Source organism: Pristiophorus japonicus, chromosome 9 (assembly GCF_044704955.1).
Source record: "Pristiophorus japonicus isolate sPriJap1 chromosome 9, sPriJap1.hap1, whole genome shotgun sequence".
Taxonomy (NCBI): Eukaryota; Metazoa; Chordata; class Chondrichthyes; family Pristiophoridae; genus Pristiophorus; species Pristiophorus japonicus.
In genome coordinates, this window is record NC_091985.1 from 142135494 (window position 1) to 142162710 (window position 27217).

A 27217-nucleotide genomic window follows, 5' to 3' on the forward strand; every position below is an offset into this window, starting at 1 on the left:
ATTTGTGGTTTACCAGGAAGTCAATGGGGTCTGGACCTGAAATGCCCTCGCTGCACAATACCTGGTTTCACTACAAACTTTTGCTAAAAGTGTGAAAGTTGCCAGCTGCCTTTTACCCCAACAATCTAATCAAGGAAACGCTTCAGAAATAGAAACAGTATTTTCATGAATGGGACTGGTTGTCAGAGATGTACTTTACAATTGTCGACAGAACACAAAAAAAGAGAAAATGAATTCTTTGAGAGACCTTGGAAGACTATTATTGATTTACAAAAAGGTGCCATGTTTAATGAAGCTGTATTAAAGTTTACATGTAAATAAAGTATACTGAATGGAAAGCTATGAGAAGCACAAGTGGGGTTGAGCTAATAATTCAAAAGGGATGAAGTCAAGAATGACATACATAGATTATGCCTATGAATATAAAGTAAGCCTTAGTTAACAGTTTACATTAAGTCCCACTCCAGAGACTTGAGCACAAAAATCTAGGCTGACACTCCTGTGCAGTAATGAGGGAGTGCTGCACTGTCGGAGGTGCCGTCTTTCGGATGAGACATTAAATTGAGGCCCCGTCTGCTCCCTCAGGTGGATGTAAAAGATCCCATGGAACTATTTTGAAGAAGAGCAGGGGAGTTATCCCCGGTGTCCTGGCCAATATTTATTCCTCAATAAACATAACTAAAACAGATTATCTGGTCATTATCATAATGCTGTTTGTAGGATTTTGCTGTGTACAAATTGGCTGCTGCATTTCCTACATTACAACAGTGACTACACTTCAAAAAGTACTTAATTGGCTGTACAGCATTTTGGGAGGTCTAGTGGTTGTAAAAGGTGCTATATAAATACAAGTATTTCCTTCTTTCTTTTAAGTATTCTATTTATACGCATTCTTCTCAAATCACAATTAAATAAACATTACTTTTCCAAAGCACAAATAATACTCAGTGATTATCATGATTCGGTTAGTCTGCTGAGTCCTCTCATATGCTGCACAGGGAAGATTAGGGTGGGGAACTGCTGCTTTCTGCAGAGAGGGTTTGGTTGCTGCTGTATTTGGTTTGAATTGTCATTCCCTACCTCCAATGGGCTTGCTGCTCTGCATAAAATGGGGTTGGGTGCAAGCAGCTGCTTTCAGCGATGGCACAAACAGTGCTTGAAGATTGCTTACCTCATGAATGCAAGATCTTGTTAAGATGAACAGGGTCAATTTGGATTATAATAAGGAGACTAAAATTTTATGATCCATCAGACTCCTTTCAGCCTGAAAGTAATGGCATGTATATAGTACATAAGATTTTATTAAACAAAAGTTTTCATGAAATTATTTTTACGATTCTCTTGTTGATTACAGGATTAGTATTTCAAAGACTTGCTAAGTGAATCACAGTAGGTTTTGTATTATTTTTCATCACTGCAACAGATACTTACAGTTTTATAGATCAGATAGTTAAAAACTGATAGGTTACTTAAGTAACATGATTTGGGAATAGGATTGAAAAGTTACCAAGATAGTGTGTAAAAGATAGTAAGGTAAATTCACTTATGCCACATTCCCAGCAAGGAAGCTACACTCAAAGGCAGCGTGGGTGGGAAACAGAACTACAGCATTGTAGCCTCAGTTTTCCAACCGATACACCCTTTGAGGGCAGCTCCCTGCTGGGAGCACTTCATTTACCCTGGTGTATACAGCCATGACAACCAGGCCCTTTTGAAGTATTCAGCTCAGACTATAATTGGTACAGAGTCCGCTTACAATGCAATTCACCAGTATAGAAAGAGTTAAATATGAAACTTGAGGACTGGGGATGGCTAGTATAGAACAGCAGTTACAAGTTTGAAATGTAATTCTACAAACATAAGATTCTGAATAAATGAATGCAGGATTAGCAGGAAAATTATAACCTTGAAGCCAGCAAAAGATTTGTTCTGATTTGTCTTCACTGATTGTAGGCGAGATATGATATTTTAATTGTGCAAGGTTATATTTTCAATACAGTACAAGAATAAAACAAAAAAAAGAACAAATTTGTGCAGTGCCGATTTTTCCCACTAGATGTCAGTGCTGCGAAGAGGCCACTGGAAATATTTAACAGCAGTGAAAAATTACAGCCACACAAAAAATTTCTGTCTACTGAATTGCTTATAGTTTTGAAAATCGAAAAGGAAAAAAATATTGTTTTAAATATCTGCTCCTATACATTTAGCAGTATCTGTCGGCCATTCCTTGTCTTATTTTATGCTTTAAAACTGCTGACATTTTGGGTAGGAATCACTTTCAGTGACACCAGGACATAGGACAGCAGATTTTGTTTTTGGTGTGAGGTGGTGCCTTGGGTGTCATTCAAGCTGTCACTGGAGTTCAACTTTACAATGGCACTGCAGGGGTGCTATATACAATGGTAAAAGGCAGAGATATCGGGCTAGAAATTTACTCATATCGCTGGCGCCGGATCTTTAGCGGTATTCCGGCAGTTGCGTCTTTTGAACCGCTGGTGCGCTCTCCCGCGGTTTTCTGCTCTTCAGTGTCGGCGGTGGCGGAGCGTTCCGATAGTGGGCGGAGGCGAAGGCCCAAAACTCGGCGATCCGATTGCTTTACTCAAAGCAAGCAGAACCACTGTACAAAACGGCCGGAAAAGCTTCTCTGCGCATGCGCAGCCATTCTCCCATGATTTCGGGGTCAAGGGTGACCCTGCACATGCACAGAGAAGACTGAGACAGCACTGGACAGCTACAAACTGCAGAGATGGATGGAGGATTGTGCTGTTGCTTCAGTGTTGTCCGATAACCCTCTTTTGCTCCAATTCCTGCATGATGTCAGCGGTGGAGCTCATTAGGAGTATTCCTCGCCTCTCCTTTATTTTTTAAAATATATTTATCGTGTAATATGGACTGGTGAGGCTGCGGCCTGCTCTGGGAGTGCCGTCCGGAGCCGCCTGCTGTTCAATAACGTTCTTTGCCTGTTGTAATTTTATATTTGATGGTTCTTGCCAGTCTCGCTGTGTCACATGAGGATTTGATATTGTTTTTGACTGTGCTGGTAGCTCTTTGCATTAGCCCCCAAGGTAATTCTCGAGAAAGTAATCAGGATGTTTAGTGCATCTGGCACTTAAAGCATGTAAGCGGAATCGAGGGGAAGCTATTATGTTGCTCTCCGTGACGGCACTGTGCGAGTGTCTTGACATTATTGCATTAGAGGCTGGAGCTTTTGTCTTCAGACGCTCGCTGCCCAGCGTGGAACTGAGCCAAGGCGACTAGGGAGACGGCAGGTGAAATGACCTGCAAGTGCCAATGGAGATTGTAGTAAAATACAAAAGTATCTGAAGTTTCCCTGCTGGAGCTGTGCCTTGTTTGAGCTGCGCTCTTGCAGGTCATGGTGTTGGTGACCATTTACGGTCAGATTAGTGTCTAGTTGACTGCTCTTTTAAAGTTTCTGGCTTTATGATGTAAAATAAATTTAAGAAGACGCAACAGCTGGAGTGATCAGCCAGCCTGTTATGATGGTGAAAAGTTTCTAGTAATCTCCACTCTGAATGAAGTTTGTAACCCAGCTGGCAATACTTAATTGTGCATAACGCTGGGCCCAAGTCAGGTAAGTACTTTAAAAATGGGCGGTTTTGATCGGAGCGCTAACAGGCGGTAGCAGGCCTTAAAAAATACTTTTTGTGGAAATTAGCGCTGGGAGGGAATTTGGGGCGATTTCTAGGTGGCAAATGTGGGCGGGCAATTTGCAGCAACGCCAGTGGTAGTCGTAGGCCAAAATTACTGCCAGCGATAATCGGGAGGTGAAACGGGCGGTACAGGGTGCTAATTTACATTTTTCTCCAAAACAGGCGGTAACTGGGTGTTAAATAAGCAATCCCAGGGGAAATTCTAGCCCGGCATCATTTATAACATTCCGCACAGAGGCAATTCAGTAAAGTTTGCTTACTATTTCAAGCTGAATGTCAGTCTGATGTATGACGTGCTCGCAGCGTGACAAACTCTCCACATGAAAACATTTGGGATTTTTCAGCGATGAGTCAGCCAAATACCCAAAGCACCATCTCATACCAAAAACATAAACATAGTTAAAAGTAGAAAATCTTGTCGGTCACATGGAATGCACGGTCGGGTGTCTGTATAATCTCAGGAGATTGAGGTAGCTGTCTTCTCTTTCTCCAATTCTCCAGTGAAAGTATAGCTTGTGACAATATTGGCAAACTGCTTTCTCACCTCTGCTGCTGTAAACCTCTGCTCCGAAGAGAGAGATATACTTGGGTATTTCTTTCTAAAAGGTCTTATGGAGGCACACTGTTCACTGAAAGTACTTCCTTCCCCATCGAGAATGTCATTCCCTTTCAACGTACCCACAAGCAATATTCAAGCCTCAGTGTTTTTGCACAACTTGGCTGAGTGGAGGAGATAAAACATGCACGTGAAAAGGATGGTTGAGATTTTATTCCTAATGACCTTGGACAGATAATGGCCCATAAGGATAAATACGGATTTCATTTCATCTTTTGTCTATGGAATGCAAGGTAATCCAACATCAACTATTAAATTAATCTTTTCAATTAACAGTACAGAAGGTACGTCACTGGTGATAGTGAGATATGCAGCTCTTTTGCAAATGATAAAGTCATGCCTTACAAGAGTCGTTCAAAGGAAGAATAATTCTAATTGCCACCATTGTAGAAATCGGTTAATTTTATGAGAGGACATTTTCCATTAGATTTTTTAAACATGATTTTTAATGAATTATGGAATGCTACAAATCATCAAGTGTCACTTCATGTGCATGATCTGCCAATTTTAATCTTCATAAAGATGTCACACCCACAGATTAAATTGTGGGCATCTCATCACTGATGATATGTTATAGTGTGGAAGAACAATAACCCATGAAATACCACAAGCACACAAAGGTTATGAATAAAGACAATCTTGTGCACTAGTTTAATCCAAAGACATCACTCCCATAGAAATGTGTCCTTAAAAGAATGTTGGAACAAGGTGTGTGATTGACGGCTGTCTATTGTTCTGAACTACCATTTTTTGATTTCTATGTGGGAAATATTGTGAATAATGAAATCAATGATCATTTCCAGAGCATGATACAGGAAATTTGGCACAATATTTCAGAATTTTTGTGGAGCTATGTGGCACTATTTTTGTGCTAAAGTTTAGAAAACTATGAAAGGTAATTATAAATGTGGTATTTTCTGATTAATAATGCTCAATGACAAATAAATTTAATTGCCATTGTCGTACCTTAACTGTGGAGTTTCTTCACTGGAATCAGTTTCAAAATAATCCTCATCTTTCATCTCATTGCTGTACTTCGGCTTGCTTATACCTAGAACAAAACATGAATGAGGCCAAAACAATTATGTACGATACCATTATAGTGGAATATTCATTTCAAAATACTGAACAGGATGCTTTCTCATGTGCTCATAAGATTTGAGGCGTGACAGTTTATTTCCATCACTTTGCTTTTCATTGTTGGCTACAGTAGTGCAACATAGAAACATAGACATAGAAACATAGAAAATAGGTGCAGGAGTAGGCCATTCGGCCCTTCGAGCCTACACCACCATTCAATGACTTCATGGCTGAACATGCAACTTCAGTACCCCATTCCTGCTTTCTCGCCATACCCCTTGATCCCCCGAGTAGTAAGGACTACATCTAACTCCTTTTTGAATATATTTAGTGAATTGGCCTCAACAACTTTCTGTGGTAGAGAATTCCACAGGTTTACAACTCTCTGGGTGAAGAAGTTTCTTCTCATCTCGGTCCTAAATGGCTTACCCCTTATCCTTAGACTGTGACCCCTGGTTCTGGACTTCCCCAACATTGGGAACATTTTTCCTGCATCTAACCTGTCTAAACCCATCAGAATTTTATATGTTTCTATGAGATCCCCTCTCATTCTTCTAAGCTCCAGTGAATACAAGCCCAGTTGATCCAGTCTTTCTTGATATGTCAGTCCCGCCATCCCAGGAATCAGTCTGGTGAACCTTCGCTGCACTCCCTCAATAGCAAGAATGTCCTTCCTCAAGTTAGGAGACCAAAACTGTACACAATACTCCAGGTGTGGCCTCACCAAGGCCCTGTACAACTGTAGTAACACCTCCCTGCCCCTGTACTCAAATCCCCTCGCTATGAAGGCCAACATGCCATTTGCTTTCTTAACCGCCTGCTGTACCTGCATGCCAACTTTCAATGACTGATGTACCATGACACCCAGGTCTCGTTGCACCTCCCCTTTTCCTAATCTGTCATCATTCAGATAATAGTCTGTCTCTCTGTTTTTACCACCAAAGTGGATAACCTCATTATACTTCATCTGCCATGCATTTGCCCACTCACCTAACCTATCCAAGTCACTCTGCAGCCTCATAGCATCCTCCTCGCAGCTCACATTGCCACCCAGCTTAGTGTCATCTGCAAATTTGGAGATACTACATTTAATCCCCTCGTCTAAATCATTAATGTACAATGTAAACAGTTAGGGCCCCAGCACAGAATCTTGCGGTACCCCACTAGTCACTGCCTGCCATTCTGAAAAGTACCCATTTACTCCTACTCTTTTTGCTTCCTGTCTGACAACCAGCTCTCAATCCACGTCAGCACACTACCCCCAATCCCATGTGCTTTAACTTTGCACATTAATCTCTTGTGTGGGACCTTGTCGAAAGCCTTCTGAAAGTCCAAATACACCACATCAACTGGTTCTCCCTTGTCCACCCTACTGGAAACATCCTCAAAAAATTCCAGAAGATTTGTCAAGCATGATTTGCCTTTCACAAATCCATGCTGACTTGGACCTATCATGTCACCTCTTACCAAATGCGCTGCTATGACATCCTTAATAATTGATTCCATCATTTTACCCACTACCGATGTCAGGCTGACCGGTCTATAATTCCCTGTTTTCTCTCTCCCTCCTTTTTTAAAAAGCGGGGTTACATTGGCTACCCTCCACTCCATTGGAAATGATCCAGAGTCTATGGAATGTTGGAAAATGACTGTCAATGCATCCGCTAGTTCCAAGTACAAGTTTCCTTAAGTACTCTGGGATGCAGTCCATCAGGCCCTGGGGATTTATCGGCCTTCAATCCCATCAACTTCCCCAACACAATTTCCCGACTAATAAGGATTTCCCTCAGTTCCTCCTTCTTACTAGACCCTCTGACCCCTTTTATATCCAAGTTGTTCACTGCTGCAGTGTTTGTGCTGCAACCATATTCTTTGAAACATTTGGTATATATACAATGGAAAATCAAAACACAGTAGCAGTACTGCCCCATGTATAAATGGCTTAGTTTCACAGAACAGTGGGTAGTATATTTGGATACTTGGAACAGACATAGGCCTGGATTTTGCATTGAGAAAAATGGTGAGGCTAATGGCGCTCACTTGTTATTGTGGAGTAAATCTAACAGCAACTTTCAAAGTCCGCACCTGCGCAGTTAAAGGCAAATCTGGAAGTTGCAGTCGAGTTACCCTGCTCCTCCACAGACTGCGTTATAACAGTACCTCACCAATAAACTTGGCATTGAAATCCATGTAAAGGTGTGAGGTTGCAGTACTTATTCAATAGTTACCAACTAAACACGGCAGAAAAAGTTAGGGCTGGTGCATTCAGGTGTGCGTGAATTTTTAACGGTGAAATTGGTGCCAAACTGCCACTCTGGCCCGGAAAATTTAATCTTACATGTGTGAAGTCTCATTCCTTTTGAATTGAATTAGTGTTGGAGATTTATTTAACTTTTTCTGTCTGTCTCTTTTATCGCCCTTGCTTAATCCCATCTTTCTTTCGCTTTCTGTACACGATTTAAATCTAATTTATAATTTTTAGTTAATACTTCCTGGTTTAGACTCTGCATGTCAGTGAGGATTCTTCAATCTGATTGGTTGAAGAGCTTCGCTGTTGCTTGGCCTGCTCACATATACCACAGATGCTCTGTCGAGGGCTCTGCACTGGATCAGATGCCCAATGATAACAATCTACGCTCAAAAGCCTGTGAAAACTCTGGGCAGCTGTCAGCATATTAAACGGACAGAGCTGTTCTTTTGCCGCCCGCAAAATCGGGGCCATTGTGTTACAGTAAAGGGTATAAACAAATGGTCTGGACATACAAAGAAAGTGAAGATTGTTTTGACACTGAAGTTTAAAAGTCCCTTTAATTGTTTTGTAGAAGGAAAGACCTTTTATAAAAACATTCTTAACAGCTTGCATGAATTTCAGAACTCAATCATTTGTTTAATCATAAGGTTTATCTATGACAATTACAGTGTTCTATTAGTTTTTAGAGAAATTATATTTCCAGACCTGTCACGGTTTAAAATATTAATGAAACCCTCAAGGAGAAGTACAGCATACTCTTGTTAAGTGCATAGTTGATTTCCCACCATTTGTTTACACTTACCAGAAATATACACTTAAGAGGAGTAGTTATAAAGTATGCCATAGTAAAAAAACACAGCTTGATTGAAAAACCCTTTTTAAATTCACAGCAGTTTAGGATAGTTTGAAGAGCTTAGAGTATTTATACTGGCAAGATTCGAGCAGATAGTTGAACCACTACATAGCAAGGACTCCTATCACACCAAGTGGCAAAACAGAACTTGAATGAAAATAAGCAGCATATTTACAACATTTAATAAGTCAGAACAAAACTATGCTTGTCATGGGGAGTGAAAGGAAAAGTTTTTATTCACAAGTAAAATAGAGTTACCCTCAAATTCAGGGTATACATTGTACTTTTATAAGAACATAAGAAATAGGAACAGGAGTAGGCCATAAGGCCCCTTGAGCCTGCTCCGCCATTCAATAAGATCATGGCTGATCTGATCATGACTCAGCTCCATTTCCCCTCCCGCTCCACATAACCCCTCATCCCCCCATCGCTCAAGAAAGTGTCTATTTTGGTCTTAAATTTATTTAATGTCCCAAATTCCACAGATTCACAACCCTCTGAGAAAAGAAATTTCTCCTCATCTCAGTTCTAAATGGGCATCCCCTTATTCTAAGATCATGCCCTCTAGTTCTTGTCTCCCCCACCAGTGGAAACATCCTCTCTGCATCCATCTTGTCAAGCCCCCTCATAATCTTATACGTTTCAATAAGATTACCTCTCATTCTTCTGAATTCCAATGAGTTGAGGCCCAATCTACTCAACCTTTCCTCATAAGTCAACCCCCTCATCCCCGGGATCAACCTAGTGAACCTTCTCTGAACCACCTCCAAAGCAAGTATATCCTTTCGTAAATATGGAAACCAAAACTGCACGCAGTATTCCAGGTGTGGCCTCACCAATACCCTGTACAGCTGTAACAAGGCTTCCTTGCTTTTATACTCCATCCCCTTTGCAATAAAGGCCAAGATTCCATTGGCCTTCCTGATCACTTGCTGTACCTGCATACTATCCTTTTGTGTTTCATGCACAAGTACCCCCAGGTCCCGCTGTACTGCAGCACTTTGCAATCTTTCTCTATTTAAATAATAACTTGCTCTTTGATTTTTTTCTGCCAAAGTGCATGACCTCACACTTTCCAACATTTTACTCCATCTGCCAAATTCTTACCCACTCACTTAGCCTGTCTATGTCCTCCTGCAGCCTCTTTATGTCCTCCTCACACATTGCCCTTCCTCCCATCTTTGTATCGTCAGCAAACTTGGCTACATTACACTCAGTCCCCTCTTCCAAGTCGTTAATATAGATTGTAAATAGTTGAGGTCCCAGCACTGATCCCTGTGGCACCCCACTCGTTACTGATTGCCAACCAGAGAATGAACCATTTATCCCCAACTCTCTGTTTTCTGTTTGTCAGCCAATATTCTATCCATGCTAATATATTACCCCCAACTTTTATCTTGTGCAGTAATCTTTTGTGTGGCATCTTGTCAAATGCCTTCTGGAAGTCCTAATACACCACATCCACTGGTTCCCCCTTTTTCCACCCTGTCCGTTACATCCTCAAAGAATTCCAGCAAATTTGTCAAACATGACTTCCCCTTCATAAATCCATGCTGATCGTTGCCTGACCAAATTTTGCTTTTCCAAATGTCCTGTTACTGCTTCTTTAATAATGGACTCCAACATTTCCCCAACCACATATGTTAGGCTAACTGGTCTATAGTTTCCTGCTTTTTGTCTGCCTCCTTTTTTGAATCGGGGTGTTACATTTGCAGTTTTCCAATCTGCTGGGACCTTGCCAGAATCAAGGGAATTTTGGTAAATTACAACCAATGCATCCACAATTCCTGCCGCTACTTCTCTTAAGACCGTAGGATGCAAACCATCAGGTCCAGGGGATTTATCTGCCTTTAATCCCATTATTTTACTGAGCACTGCCTCCTTAGTGATTGTGACTGTATTAAGTTTCTCCCCGACTATAGCCCCTTGACTAACCCCTGTTGGTATATTGTTAGGATGTATCCTCTGAACACAGGAGTTACTTAATTGATGGTATAATTCAAAGGTAGTTTTGAAAAAATGGTAATCAGAAAATGGGAACAATTCATTATACTGGTATTACTTATCTGCAGCTATCAAGTTAGTCTTGTATCCGAAATAAAAACAACTATTTTCTAAGCTATTTTTAGTGAGTAAGGGCCCCGTGGTTGATTTAAACAATTGGATGCAAATTAGTATTTGGTTTTATTAAAATATACTATACTGGTTATTACCTGGTGAATGTAAATCCGAGACATCCTTCTCATTCTGCTGCATTGCCGATTGTTTTAACAGTTGATATGCTTTTGTTTCTGTTAGATTCAGAAATAATAAACAGCATGGGTGTTTTAATATGCATATATATCAAAACAGAGGCAGACAAACCTCCAAACTAATACGAGGATAAGACAAGAAAATGTCTACCAGTTGAATTCTTTCTCAAGGTTAGGTTGTTATTTACAGTTGCAGAAAAAAAAATTATTAGATATAAAGGACATTTTTCATGCCTCGTGTGTTATCGTCCCCCGCCCACTCTCCAGGTACAAATCAGAATGAGTGCGTCATAGTACACCCATATTTGCTGGCTTAGGTCATTAACCTAAGCCCAATGTACCACTGAAAGCCTTACACCTAGAAATAGGGAAAACAATTCACATACTGCAGTAGGCCCCAGAGTCCTGTAGCAGTGGTAATGGCCATCAGTTGTGGAGCTTTCTGTCTTATAATATGGTTGGTTAAAACAGCTTATGTTAAATGGTCGCAACAAACCCGAAAGTCAGGTGACCTTTATATGGCTGACGCCTGGGTCACAAAATCAAGTGAAATCAGCAAAGAAGTGCTTTTCTCAGACAGAATGTTCATAATCAGTAAACTTCAGGTTTAATCAAGAAAATAATTTTGGAAGGAATAAGTAAAATACTTGAAGTAATAAGTGCTTACATTTTCCTTCACAAAGCATACTGCTAGAAGAGGTTGTTGTGCTCATTAGCTGTATCCTCAGCACCACTTTTCCAATGAAGCTCTGATCAGCCATCAGTTTCTGACACAGGTTACAGAAGGTGTGTTCTATGTCAATGCTGTGCATTGGTATGGAGAAATGATGAAACAGGGAAAACAGCTGCATGCATGCATCACGTGCAGTGTGCCGATGTTGACTTTTCCAATTACTGATCCACAATATTTCCTCCTCTGTAAGCTTTGCAGCTACTAATGAGTTGCAGTAATAAGAACTTTTGCAAACTGATGCCATTCTGAGCATTTTGATCAAATGCTTTTTGGCAATATGCAGTTTGATTACAATTCTACAGTGCTTCTAGAGTCATGCGCCAAAATGTTAAATTACCTAACATAGATGTTATTTTCTTAATTCTTAGAAAGAAATTCAATTCCCACAAACAATAGCAGACCTTGCTAAGCCAGCCTAAAGTTGACTTATAGGTGGTTTTAATAGCCCAGACTGAAGATTAACAAATCTTCCCTCCAATTGAAGATTCTCCCAGAGAAACAATCCATGCCGCTGGATAAATGGGTATGCTTGGCTGATGCATTGGGTTTCCTGCTGGACCACCAGAAATGTTTACCAGCCTATTTGGCAATCATTTGGATATCACTTGGATAACTTTAAAACCATCCTCAAAGCTAATATCAGTAGAGAAAAAGTACTTGAAAAACTAATGGGACTAAAAGCCAACAAATCCCCATGACATACAAACATACGAACAATGACTGACAGGTAAAGACCATCTGGTCCATCGAGTCTGTCCCACACAATTGCGATACTTTGTGTAGCACAACATATACACTCCACCCCATCCGAAACCATATGATCTCCTGGGAGAGGCAAAAAGACAGGTAAAAAACCCAGGCCAACTTGGGAAAAAAATCTGGGAAATTCCTTTCCGACCCATCTCAGCGATCGAAACTAGTCCAGGAGATCACTCTGGCCTTCAATTCCCTGCAGTATCGACCTCCTGTAAGAGGTGATCTCTGCTGCAGCCAGAAACAAGTCCAGCTTTTGCTTGAAGGAATTCAGCGAGTCTGCATCCACCACACAAAACAGCAGCTTGTTCCAGAGGTCTACTATTATCTGGGGGAATAACCGAATGGACTATATCCTAGGGTTCTAAAAGAGGTGGCTACGGAGATCGTGGAAACATTGGTTGTGATCTTCCAAAACACCCGAGATTCAGGAAAGATCCCAGTGGATTGGAAGGTAATAAATGTAACTCCACTATTCAAGAAAGGTGGGAGAAAGAAAACCGGGAGCTACAGGCCAGTTAGCCTGACATCAGTCGTCAGAAAAATGCTGGAATCCATTATTAAGAAAATGGCAACAGGCTACTTAGAAAATGATAATATGATTAGGTAGAGTCAACATGGTTTATGAAAGGTAAATTGTGTTTGACAAATTTATTAGAGTTTTTTGAGAATGTAACTAGCAGATTAGATAAAAGGGAACCAGCAGATGTAGTATATTTGGATTTCCAGAAGGCATTCAATAAGGTGCCACATAAAAGGTTGTTAAGCAAGAGAAGGGCACATGAGGTTGAGGGTAAGGTATTAGAATAGATAAAGGATTGGTTAACAGACAGAAAAGAGAGTAGGGATAATCAAGTCATTTTCAGATTGGCAGGCTGTAACTCGTGGGGTGCTGCAAAGATCAGTGCGTGGGCCTCAGCTATTTACAATCTATATTAATGACTTAGATGAAGGGACCGAGTACAATGTATCTAAGTTTGTTGACAATACAAAGCTTAGGTGGAAAAGTAAGATGTGAGGAGGATGTAAAGAACCTGCAAAGGGATATAGACAGGTTAAATAAGTGGGCAGCAAGGTGACAGATGGAGTATAATGTTGGGGAAATGTGAGGTTATTTACTATGGTCGGAAGAATAGAAAAACAGAATATTTTTTAAATGGTGAGAAACTATTAAATGTTGGTGTTCAGAGAGAGTTGGGTGTCCTCGTGCAAGAAACAGAGAGTTAGCATGCAGGTACCGCATGCCCGACACAAGACTCCCAAAGCAAGCGCTCTACTCGGAACTCCTACATGGCAAGCGATCTCCAGGTGGGCGCAGGAAACGTTTCAAGGCCACCCTCAAAGCCTCCTTGATAAAGTGCAACATCCTCACCGACACATGGGAATCCGTGGCCAAAGACCGCCCTAAGTGGAGGAAGAGTATCCGGGAGGGTGCTGAGCACCTCGAGTCTCGTCGCTGAGAGCATGCAGAAAACAATCGCAGGCAGCGGAAGGAGTGTGCGGCAAATCAGACTCCCCACCCATCCTTTCTTTCAACAACTGTCTGTCCCAACTGTGACAGAGATAGGTTTCAGATTCCCGTATTGGACAGCACACTCACCTGAGAACTCACTTTTAGAGTGGAAGCAAGTCTTCCGCGATTTCGAGTGGCGGCCTATGATGATGACAGCGAGAGCAATTAGGAACGCAAATGGCGTGTTGGCCTTTATTGCTAGAGGGTTGGAGTACAAGAGTAAGAAAGTCTTGCTACAGTTGTATAGGGCTTTGGTGAGACCACACCTGAAGTACTGTGCACAGTTTTGGTCTCATGATTAAAGGAAGGATATACTTGCCTCAGAGACGGTGCTGTGAAGGTTCACCAGACTGATCCCTGGGATGAGAGGGTTGTCCGATGAGGAGTGATTGAGTAGATTGGACCGACATTCTCTGGAGTTTAGAAGAATGAGAGGTGATCTCATTGAAACATACAAGATTCTGAAGGGGATTGACAGGGTAGATGCTGATTGTTTCCCCTGGCTGGAGAGTCTAGAACTAGAGGGCATAGTTTCAGGATAAGGGGCCAGCCTTTTAAGACGGAGATGAGGAGGAATTTCTTCACTGAGAGGGTTGTGAATCTTTGGAATTCTCTACCCCAGAGGGCTGTAGATGCCCAGTCATTGAGTATATTCAATATAGATCGATAGATTTTTGGATCGAGGAATTGAGGGATATGGGGGTAGGACAGGAAAGTGGAGTTGAGATCAAAGATCAGCCAAAATCTTCTTGAATGATGAAGCAGGCTCATAGAAACAAAGAAAATAGGTGCAGGAGTAGGCCATTCGGCCCTTCGAGCCTGCACCGCCATTCAATAAGATCATGGCTGATCATTCACCTCAGTTCCCATTTCCTGCTTTCTCTCTATACCCCTTGATCCCTTTAGCCCTAAGGGCCACATCTAACTCCCTCTTGAATATATCCACCGAACTGACATCACCAACTCTCTGCGGTTGGGAATTCCACAGGTTAACAACTCTCTGAGTGAAGAAGTTTCTCCTTATCTCAGTCCTAAATGTCTTAGACTATGTCCCCTGGTTCTGGACTTCCCCAACATCGGGAATATTCTTCCTGTATCTAACCTGTCCAGTCCCGTCAGAATTTTATATGTTTCTATGAGATCCCCTCTCATTCTTCTAAGCTCCAGTGAATACAGGCCCAGTCGATCCAGTCTCTCCTCATATGTCAGTCCTGCCATCCTGGGAATCAGTCTGGTGAACCTTCGCTGCACTCCCTCAATAGCAAGAATGTCCTTCCTCAGATTAGGAGACCAAAACTGAACACAATATTGCAGGTGAGGCCTCACCAAGGCCCTGTACAACTGCAGTAAGACCTCCCTGCTCCTATACTCAATACCCCTAGCCATGAAGGCCAACATACCATTTGCCTTCTTCACCGCCTGCTGTACCTGCATGCCAACTTTCAATGACTGATGTACCATGACACCCAGGTCTCGTTGCACCTCCCCTTTTCCTAATCTGCCGCCATTCAGATAATATTCTGCCTTCATGTTTTTGCCCTCAAAGTGGATAACCTCACATTTATCCATAATATACTGCATCTACCATGCATTTGCCCACTCACCTAACCTGTCCAAGTCACCCTGCAGCCTCTTAGGGTCCTCCTCACAGCTCACACTGCCACCCAGTTTAGTGTCATCTGCAAACTTGGAGATATTACACTCAATTCCCTCATCCAAATCATCAATGTTTATTGTTAATAGCTGGGGTCCCAGCACTGAGCCCTGCGGCACCCCACTACTCACTGCCTGCCATTCTGAAAAGGACCTGTTTATCCCGACTCTCTGCTTCCTGTCTGCCAACCAGTTCTCTATCCACGTCAGTACATTACTCCCAGTACCATGTGCTTTAAATTTGCATATCAATCTCTTGTGTGGGATCTTGTCAAAAGCCTTTTGAAAGTCCAAATACACCATATCCACTGGTTCTCCCTTATCCACTCGACTAGTTACATCCTCAAAAAATTCCAGAAGATTTGTCAAACATGATTTCCCCTTCATAAATTCATGTTGACTTGGACCGATCCTGTCACTGCTTTCCAAATGCGCTGTTATTTCATCTTTAATAATTGATTCCAACATTTTCCCCACTACTGATGTCAGGCTAAACGGTCTATAAATACCCGTTTTCTCTCTCGTTCCTTTTTTTTAAAAGTGGTGTCACATTAGCTACCGTCCAGTCCATAGGAACTGATCCAGAGTCGATCGACTGTTGAAAAATGATCACTAATGCATCCACTATTTCTAGGGCCACTTCCTTAAGTACTCTGGGATGCAGACTATCAGGCCCCAGGGAGTTAACAGCCTTCAATCCCATCAATTTCCCTAACACATTTTCCCGCCTAATAAGGATATCCTTCAGTTCCTCCTTCTGACTAGACCCTCGGTCCCCTAGTACTTCCGGAAGGTTATTTGTGTCTTCCTTCGTGAAGACAGAACCAAAGTATTTGTTCAGCAGTCAAAGAAGTTAGAAATGGCAATACCAAATGCCCAACCTTGTGTAGCAGAGAGAATTACAGAAGAATCTGCATTGAAGCAAGCACATGGTCTCCTAACTGTTTACGATCACAGCTACAGTGTTGGAGATGTGTGTTTGCAGTAGAAAAAGATTCTGCAGTTGGAAGAACAGAATGAGAAACTGAAGAAACAACTGAAATTCTGCCATTTCTTTGTTCCCCATTATAAAGTTATCTAATCTGACTGCAAGGGACATACGTTTGTCTTCATTAATATTTTTCTCTTCACAGATCTATAGAAGCTTTTGCAGTCAGTTTTTATGTTCCCAGCAAGCTTCCTTTCATACTCTATTTTCCCCCTCCTAATTAAACCCTTTGTCCTCCTCTGCTGAATTCTAAATTTCTCCCATTCCTCAGGTTTGCTGCTTTTTCTAGCCAATTTATATGCCTCTTCCTTGGATTTAACACTATCCTTAATTTCCTTTGTTAGCCATGGTTGAGCCACCTTCCCCGTTTTACTTTTACTCCAGACAGGGATGTACAATTGTTGAAATTCATCTATGTGATCTTTAAATGTTTGCCATTGCCTATCCACCGTCAACCCTCTAAGTATCACTTGCCAGTCTGTTCTAGCCAATTCACGTCTCATACCATCGAAGTTACCTTTCCTTAAATTCAGGACCCTAGTCTCTGAATTAACTGTGTCACTCTCCATTTTAATTAGGAATTCGACCATATAATGGTCACTCTTCCCCAAGGGGCCTCGCACAACAAGATTGCTAATTAGTCCTTTCTCATTACACATCACCCAGTCTAGGATGGCCAGCCCTCTAGTTGGTTCCTCGACATATTGGTCCAGAAAACCATCCCTAATACACTCCAGGAAATCCTCCTCCACCGTACTGCTACCAGTTTGGTTAGCCCAATCTATATGTAGATTAGAGTCGCCCATGATAACTGCTGTACCTTTATTGCACGCATCCCTAATTTCTTGTTTGATGCTGTCCCTATCCTCACTACTACTGTTTGGTGGTCTGTACACAACTCCCACTAGCATTTTCTGCCCTTTGGTATTCCGCAGCTCCACCCATACAGATTCCACATCATCCAAGCTAATGTCCTTCTTTACTATTGCGTTAATTTCCTCTCTAACCAGCAACGCTACCCCACCTCCTTTTCCTTTCTGTCTATCCTTCCTGAATGTTGAATACCCCTGAATGTTGAGTTCCCAGCCTTGGTCACCCTGGAGCCATGTCTCCGTGATGCCAATTATATCATATTCATTAATTGCTGTCTGTGCAGTTAATTCATCCACTTTATTACAAATACTCCTCGCATTGAGGCACAGAGCCTTCAGGCTTGTCTTTTTAACACACTTTGCCCCTTTAGAATTTGCTGTAATATGGCCCTTTTTGATTTTTGCCGGGTTTCCCTGCCCTCCACTTTTACTTTTCTTCTTTCTATCTTTTGCTTCTACCTCCATTCTACTTCCCTCTGTCTCCCTGCATAGGTTCCCATCCCCCTGCCATATTAGTTTAACCCCTCCCCAGCAGCACTAGCAAACACTCCCCCTCGGACATTGGTTCCGGTCCTGCCCAGGTGCAGACCGTCCAATTTGTACTGGTCCCACCTCCCCCAGAACCGGTTCCAATGTCCCAGGAATTTGAATCCCTCCCTTCTGCACCACTCCTCAAGCCACATATTCATCTGAGCTATCCTGCGATTCCTACTCTGACTAGCACGTGGCACTCGTAGCAATCCTGAGATTACTACCTTTGAGGTCCTACTTTTTAATTTAACTCCTAGCTCCCTAAATTCAGCTTGTAGGATCTCATCTAATTTTTTACCTATATCGTTAGTACCTATATTAACCACGCCAACTGGCTGTTCACCTTCCCTTTTCAATATGTCCTGCACCCGTTCCGAGACATTATTGACCCTTGCACCAGGGAGGCAACATACCATACTGGAATCTTGATTGCGGCCGCAGAAATGCCTATCTATTCCCCCTACAATCGAATTCCCTACCACTATAGTTCTCCCAACCTTCTTCCTCCCCTCCTGTACAGCAGAGCCACCCATGGTGCCATGAACTTGGCTGCTGCTGCTCTCCCCTGATGAGTCATCCTTCTCAACAGTACCCAAAAGCGGTGTATCTGTTTTGCAGGGGGATGACCGCAGGGGACCCCTGCAGTATCTTCCTTCCACTGCTCTTCCTGTTGGTCACCCATCCCCTATCTGGCTGTGTACCCTTTACCTGCGGTGTGGCCAACTCACTAAACGTGCTATTCACGACATCCTCAGCATCACGGATGCTCCAGAGTAAATCCATCCGCAGCTCCATCATCATCATAGGCAGTCCCTCGGGATCGAGGAAGACTTGCTTCCACTCTTAGCATGAGTTCTTAGGTGGCTGTACAGTCCAATATGAGAACCACAGTTTCTGTCATAAGTGGGACAGATGGTCGTTGAGGGAAAGGGTGGGCAGGGAGCCTAGTTTGCCGCACTCTCCTTCCGCTGCCTGCGCTTGATTTCTGCAGCTCCAGTGCCACAATGCGGTCTGTCAGGTGCTGCAGGCAGATACAATTCCCGTACATGTAGTCGTCAGGGATGCTGGAAGTGTCCGAGTTCCCACATAGCACAGGAGGAGCATAACACGTGTCTGAGCTCTCCTGCCATGACTTAACCCCTAGATTAACTTAATTTGGCAACAACAATGCTAAAGGTTACCTACTGATAGGAAAAAGAAAAAGCAAAACTACTCACCAATCACCAGCCAATGACTTACCCCTTTGGCCATGACGTCATCTTTCAATTTTTTTCTACTTCTTTGTTTACCTTCTGCCCCTGCACCAGCTGGCCTTTATAGACCTCACGATCTCCCGCTCCGCCTCTACGACACTGCCGCCGATCCCCGGACTCTCGCTGGGCCTTTATAGGCCTCACGAAATCCCGCTCCGCCTTTCCGACGCTGCCGCCAATCCCCGGACTCTCGCTGGGCCTTTATAGGCCTCACGAACTCCTGTTCCGCCTTTCCGACGCTGCCGTCGATCCCCGGACTCCCGCTGGGCCTTTATAGGCCTCACGAACTCCCGCTCTGCCTCTCCGACGCTGTCGCCGATCCCCATACTCTCGCTGGGCCGTATGACCTACTCCTGCTCCTTATTCTTATGTTCTTACGTCCTTACAGACCATCCCTGATGTAGCTTTTAAGAGTTTAGCCCTCGTCAAGCAACGAACAATTCATTTTAAGACTAAAGAACTAATCCAGTGCTAGTATGTGTAGATTCTTGGTATGCTCAAAGGTTGTAGAGATTCCATTCTAGCATTAACCCTGTAGTCAAATCACATCTGCAGCCTCCTAATCAGAGTGCCTAATAGAGCCCTGCTGAGAGCAAGTGTCAACATATTGTCCTTGCAGGTTATGCTATGCTTTCCAAACATTTAGTGCTCATGATAGCAGTGTCTCGTTCTCATGACCTCTGCAGACTGAGAGACACTTTTATCCCACTGTTTGCATCTGAACGCAGCAGCAACAGGCATCTATTTAGCTGTATCTTAAAAACTGTTTTTTACAAGCATCAACTTCAAGGTTACAGTATTCAAGGTTCAAGATCCATCATTCTCGGAGAGAAGGTTTCTTGGCGGTCCAGCAAAACCTATCCCTGGTTAGCCTGCTCCACTTCTGGCTCTTGAACAATAGGTGGAAACAAAGACCTGCCACATAAGAGCTGGGCTAGTAGTAGAGGAAAGTCTTATTAGATCAACAAGGCCAGGGTGAGTTGGAGATCAAAATAAATCTTCCTTGAGAGAGGCAAAATATTTAACAAATTATATTAAAATATGTTTAAAGATATATAAAAGAAAGAAACACTTGCATTTATATAGCACCTTTCATGACCACCAAACATCTCAAAGTGCTTTACAGCCAATGAAGTACTTTTTGGAGTGTAGTCACTGTTGTAATGTGGGAAACGTGGCAGTCAGTTTGCGGACAGCAAACTCCCACAAACAGCAATGTGATAATGACCAGATAATCTGTTTTTTTGTTATGTTGTTATGTTGATTGAGGGATAAATATTGGCCAGGATAACTCCCCTGCTCTTTTTCAAAATAGTGCCATGGGATCTTTTATGTTCACTGAGAGAGCAAACGGGACCTCAGATTAACTTCTCAGCGGCAAGACGACACCTCCAACAGTGCAGCGCTCCCTCCGCACTGCACTGGAGTGCAAGCCTAGATGTTTCTGTATTCAAGTCCCTGGAATGGAACTTAAACCCACAAACTTCTGACTCAGAGGCAAGAGTGCTACCCACTGAGCCACAGCTGACACATATAAATAAAATAGATTAAAATTTATAAGATTCATTAAAAAAATTAAATGACTTACCTGCAACCAGAAAAATAAAATTGGGTTGAGCTGAGAGGGAGGCTTCAGAAATGTAGTTCTGCATTGCCACCTAGTGCCCCGAGCCCGCAACTGCACTGTTACAGGTGACTGTTTACGTCCAGGAATTGAATTGTAAATATTTACATGAGCAGTTTCAGTATTAAATGTCGACATGTAAGTGTGACAGAAAATCGTGACATCGGAGGTCGAATAGTAACAAGATTGGAGAAAATCTGTGTGAGGTGATCCAAAGCACTGAGGAAGAAATTTCAGGAGCATATTTTCTCTTTCAGTCAACAATCCCTTGGTATTTAGAGATCAGAAATACAGAAGAAGGACTCGATCTCGAAATGCGAATTAATTGATTACTACAATAAGTTCATATATGAACCATTAATCTATCTGATCAACCTGCTGTGCATTTCTAACATTCAATTTTTCTTTTTCTTTTAGAACTAGTTCTAAAGCAGACGGTTCCAAATTTATAATCAGAAGAGAAGATTCTAATACCAAGCAGCTGCAGCACACAATTAGCACGGCACTTAAAAGAGCTATTAACAGTCACTTTCTATCTTATAATGTGTGTTGTAAAAATTTCACTGATAATAAATAAACAAAAATATTGCTATTAGAAGATTTGTTCATTGCACATCCTTCTGCTCTCCAAACTTAATGAGAACAAATTAAGGAGTCCTCACAAACCAGATAGTCTATATAATTACTACCACAAATTAAAACAAGGACCCACTTTAATATACAAAAAATGCTGCACCATTACATCTGGCATTAATCTAATGAAACAAATCTTATAACTATCATGAAAGGAATAGAAATCAAAACATCTGCAGGTAATCAAACAGGCAATTATAAGGGCTTTTCAGTTGGATGTTTGACCTTAGGAACATATATATGCCAAGACGTGCAAAACTAATCTAACCGGCCAGGCGTGGAGGATGAAAACAAATCAGAAGATCAGAAACACTATATGAACTTTTTTGAAGTTTTTCGCTTCAGCTGATCAAGACTGCTTAAATTTACAAACGTGCCATAGTGTTTGCTTGGGAAATCAGCATGTTGAACATTTTTTTGGTGTCTTCAAAAGAGAAATTGCTCTATTAGGCAGAATATAAACTACACCTTCATCTTGTGAAGGCATAACGTTTATGAAGTATTTCTTTTAAAATAGTTTGCAACTAGAGCTGGCTGGAATCAACAGTTGGGAACCTGACTTCTGATGAAGGACTCCACGGGCTAGAAATTCGGTTCTCAGCGTAAACGATACCTTTTCGCCAAAATTACCGTTGTCGCTTCGCTATCGCTAACAGGCTGGAAATTCAACCTTTAATTTGCGCAGCGGTAAAAATCGGCGTTGCACGAGGATTCGCAGCGCAAACCACGATCCTCGCCAACTTTAGTCCGAGGCCGATACCGCTGCGAGTTGGGCCTTGGGAGGGCGGAAATACACCAAAAATAAATTGGGAAAAAAAATTCACAAAACATTTACAGGACTCTTATCTATCGAATTGCTGAAAGAGAATTAAAAAATAAAAACTTTAACTTACCTTTTTGCAGGTCTTTATACTTACTGCTGCTGGCAGGGCTGCTACGACAGGTTTCCCCTGTCGGTATTCTGAGCGCAGAATACGGGTGTGGAGAGCACCAAATGTTTGGCGAAAGTGCTATTTCAGGTCTTGCACGGCAGCGCTGCTGTCTCTAGCGGTACATGGAAAGTGTCGCCGCAAAACGTCACCGAATTTCCTGCCGACCGGGTTTTCGCCAAATATGGTGAAATATCACCAAAAACCTGGTCGCAAAATTGGCGAATTTCTAGCCCCATGACTTTCAGATACTGACTGGCCTAACTTTGTTATATTCATCCCCAATTATCCTTAATATGTTAACAAACTTTCCAATATTTTTTCATAAGTGAAAGTAGCATTGTTGATAGAAGACACATTAATAAACGCAGTTATATAAAAAGATGTTGCCATATTCCAGTGTGATCCAAACTTCATTACATGGTATTTGCTGCATTGTATCCACAGCTAATTCTTCCTCTCAAATGCTAAAAAATCTGTCATATTCAGGTGTTTTATGGCCGCAATCTAAACTTAGGCCTAGCTATATGAAAATAAAATTGATTAAAAAGGTTTTCTTTGTATGGTACGCGAAGTTGGCAATATATTTCAATTATTCTGTCTCTCTTCCTAAAAGTGCCCTCAGACCTTATGCAAATCACCATTAAAATTAAATTGATTTTTAAAATTTGAAACCAAATAATAGCTATACCTATGTTGTAAAGAAAATAAACAGTAAGGGACCACAGAATATCCATTCATTCCAGTTATAGAATTATAGAATAGTACAGCACAAAAGGGGCCATTCGGCCCATCGAGTATATACCAGCTCTTTTGAAGAGCAATCCAGCTAGTTCCATTCCCCCACTCTTTCCCTGCAATTTGTTCTCCTTTAAATATTTATCCAATTTCCTTTTAAAGGCTACTATTGAATCTGCATCTACCAGCCTATCAGGCAGTGCATTCCAAATCCTAACCACTCATTGCATAAAAAAGTTGTGATGAAGACTATCATAGCTCATCGGTGACAGACATGGAATACTAATCACTTCCTACTGTGTATTAGCTAAATGCAATCTTTAAAAAAAACATGCAACAAGTGCATTTTGCCTTGCTGGAATTCCTTCTGAGCAAACAGAGATGAAATTTGTTAATTTGAAGAACTCTAGATCATAATCAGATTTGTTTCTTTTTCTTGTATTTTAATAGTTCAGCAGAATTTTACTTCAGTGTGTGGCTGATCTATTTTGTTGTGGCCAGGGCCAAAAAAATCAAAGTCATAATCCTCAAAAAATGTAGTTCCAATTCAGTAGAAATCCTCAGTTGGGGCAATCATGAATATAATAGGTTAACAGCTCTAGAATTTCTTGTAACCTCAATAATTTGCTCCAGTGGTTCGCACGTAATGGAGCGAACAGGGAATAGAATGAGGACTTCTAAAATGGGAATTTTGTGAGAGTAGGAATTCAGTGGTGAGTAGGGCAAAAACTGTGGGAAAAGTAGTGGGCAAGTAGTACAGAAACTGGGGGCAATTTTGGGCGAATATTTTAGGAGCCAAAAAGGTAAAGAAGCGGCCAAGATGGGGTCTTAAGCTGTAACTCCGGTTTAGCCCGCGGTTTGCGCAAGACGCCATTGGTAAAGGATTTGAAGTGTACGCTGGGAACGGCCACCCGGAGGCTCATTAAGGGGCTGATTGACAATTAAATTGCTCATTAAAGAGGCTGCACGCCATTTTGGTGGATAACGCTTCATATAATGACCTCTCCGAACAGCGATTAGCTGAACAGGAGTAAACAAGTCCTGCTGCTTAAATCCATGCTCAGCTTTCAATATTCACTTGCTCATTGAGATCAACTGACTACACTTTGTTTGAAGAGGGCTTTAAGACACATCAGGAGACTTTATGGGACGCTTTGTCAAGACTTCACCAACATTCTATCAATATTTTTCCTGGATATTCCCTCAGGACTTCACCTAAAAAGAGTGCTGTGCCTTCCTACCTTATTGGATACCTTACAGGAGTTACCAGGAGAAAGGGAGTGGTTGGTCATGGCCATCTTGCTAGAGGTCCCCCTTGCTCTGCATGACAATTTGAAGGAGGTGGTGAGGGTGGGCAGAGCAGCACCAGGTGCTGGAGAGAGGAACAGGAGGGTTCTCAACAGGAAGGCCTATCTACCCAGAGTATTCAGGAGCAGTACTCCAACATTCACATGAACCAAGACCAGTGAATGAGTCTATAGTACAGCCAGGACTGCATTGCCTGTGGCAGTCAAGGTCACAGAAGCATTTAACTTTTATGCTATTGGAACCTATTGCCATAGGTAATATGTCACATCTCACAATCCTCTGTGAACTCCTGAGGTCTTTGAGGCTCTATAAGCTCTGAAGAATGACTACATATCATTCCCTATTGCCAGAGAAGACCAGAGGCAGAGAGCACAAGGATTCAACAGAATTGCGGGGTTCCCCATGGTCCAGGGAGCTATTAACTGCACACATGTAGTCATGCAAGCCCCTCATTTAAACTTGGAGGTGTTCAGGAACAGGAAGGGATTCCGTTCCCTCAATGTACAGCTTGTCTGCGACCACCGGCAGCGCATCATGTAGGTGAATGCCTGATATCTGGGGAGCTGCCATGGTGCGTTTATAATGAGACAGTCATCTGTCCCACAGATCTTTGAGCCCCAATGCAATGTGCATGGCTGGCTACTAGGCGACAAGGGATACCCTCTAATGCCATAGCTCATGACTCCCCTGAGAAAACTCCCAGACACCAGCTGAGCACACATACAATGAGAGCCGTTCAGCCACCAGGAATATCACTGAGCAGACCATTGGGATCCTCAAGCAGAGGTTTAGATGCCTTGACCAGTCAGGAAGTACCCTGCAGTACTCAGCAGAGAAGGCATCCACATTCGTGGTGATTTACAGCATGCTCCACAATCTGGCAATCATGAGACCAGCAACTGTGCCAGAGGGTCAAGCTCAGGGGCCACAAGAGGAGGAGGAGTAGGAGGCGGAAGAGGAAGAGCAGGAGGATGAGGAGCAGGAGAAAGAGAAGGAGGAGGAGAAATAGGAGGGAGATGAGGGAGACCAGGGTTGCACCAGAGACTTCCAGGTAGACAGGCTGCACCTGGGAGGGCCGCTTGCCGCCATCTAACTTAAAAGCACTTTTGAGAGATGTGCTCCACCATCAGATTCCGGAGCACTGTGTGCCACATGATGTATCTTCCCCAACATGGAATCCATCAGGCAGTCCATCATCATCCACTCAATCCTTTCAAATCCTTCCCCATGAAGACACAATAAAAAAGACCACCGATTCCACCACTGCCCAATTACCATAATCACAGTTTATATACATCAAATACAAACAATATAAGAGAGAGGCTAGTAGGTTCCTGCTCCATGATTCCCACGCCACTATCTTGGGCCTCTGTTCAGCCCACCCAGTGATCTGGTGGAGGACAGATCTGTGGGCATCGGCAATGATTGCAGTGGAAGCTGCAGCCTCAGTCATCAGACGCTGCATGACGTCGGGCTCCACAGGTTGCTGGCTAGAAGTCACCAGTCCATCGACGTTGGAGAGGATGGGTTCTAGGCTCTGTGGCAGCAACAGACCAATATGGACACTGGCCCCTCCATCCCCTTAGACACGACCCATCGGCTTTCAGGCAGGCTCTCCATTGCACCAAACATTTGGTTTGTCACACCCATCAGCCTTCTTCTGAAACTTGGCCCTGAAAGACCCTCACCTGACCCCGCTCTGCAGCAGAACTAATATGTGACCCTTGTCCACTGGCGTGGCTGCTGCCCACTGGTGCCCGATGCGTTCCACTGTGAGGATCCCTCTCCTAAGCTTGCCTCTAAATTGCGCGTGGCGCCAGTTCTCTGAGCTGGTGCCTTTGACAGTGGTAGCCATTGACATAGTGCATTCATCCTCGCTCTGCTCCTCCTCTTCCTCAGGGAGGCGAGGTGGCAGTTGTTCTTCCTGAACCTGCTCCATGGGGCAAGTGCAGGCTCCCAGGAGTGAGATGTACATGATAAAGCTGGAAGGGTCAGGGTACAGCACATGTGGCCACTATAGGTGGATGTGCGTCATGAGACCAAATGGAACTTGGGGGGGGAAGAGGATAGCTTTGGGTGATTAGTAATCAGGAATATTTGAGAATCTGCAAAGAAGCTGCAGTGGTCACACACCTCTCGGCAAGATGCCTCCTGCTCTGCCTTTGGCCACAAGGTCTGCCACTCTCCTCCCGTTCATGGCCAGCACTGCCTCCTCAAAGGGAGTGATATCAGGAAATTGTGCATCCCCTCCCCCCCGTCAACTTCTGCTGCCGCGTGTTATGTGCTAAAATTTTCCTGGAAGAGAAAGAGTGGTGATTGTGATGCGTGTCTTGGCAGGTGAACTTGTGTGCGTGTGATGCCTCAAATGCTGTGAGAAGTGCCTGAGGTATGAGTAGTGCCTAAGGTGTGAGCAGTGCCTGTGAAGGATGGAATAGTGTGAAGTATGTGAATGTCAGTATATAGTTAGATGATGGATGAAGTGCGTTGAGGTTGTGATGGTGCAGTTATTGAGAAATGTGATTGTGAGATGGGATCTTACCCTGACCACTCGTGTCAAGTCATTAAATTTCTTGCAGCACTGGAGCCACATCCTGGGGCCAGGGCTCATGACTGTGACCTCCCAGGCAATCTCTTCCCACACGCAGCGCATTAGCTGCCTCTGTCCTCCTTCCCCGCTTTGGGTGGAGACATCCCTCTTCCTCTATCTCCTTCACCAGGACCTCCAGTGCCACTTCAGAGAACCTGGGAGCCCTCTCTCTTGCTCCTTCAGGCATCATTCCCCTCTCAGCCATTACACTCCACACCTTCAGTGGAAGTGCGTGAGTGCAGGCTACATATACAGCTCCATGAAAATTGCATCTAATTAGCTGTTGAGTGCTAAACCTGGTTTCAGCGCCTGCGGACTCGTTCAAATCATGATAATCAGCAACTAGCCTCAAAATTGCGTGCTAATTCCGGACTTTCAA

General features: G+C 42.9%; 1 protein-coding gene across 3 annotated transcripts in view; it reads right to left on the reverse strand.

The window, feature by feature from the left end:
- Positions 1-27217, reverse strand: part of kiz (kizuna centrosomal protein) — a 279562-nt gene that overhangs the window by 66057 nt on the left and 186288 nt on the right. For all 3 annotated transcript variants that reach the window (XM_070889889.1, XM_070889891.1, XM_070889890.1), the window contains 2 exons: positions 10685-10762; positions 5254-5338 (listed from right to left, as the gene is read on the reverse strand). In XM_070889889.1, the coding sequence (XP_070745990.1) occupies positions 5254-5338; positions 10685-10762 (163 nt within the window). The remainder of the gene's footprint in view (positions 1-5253; positions 5339-10684; positions 10763-27217) is intronic.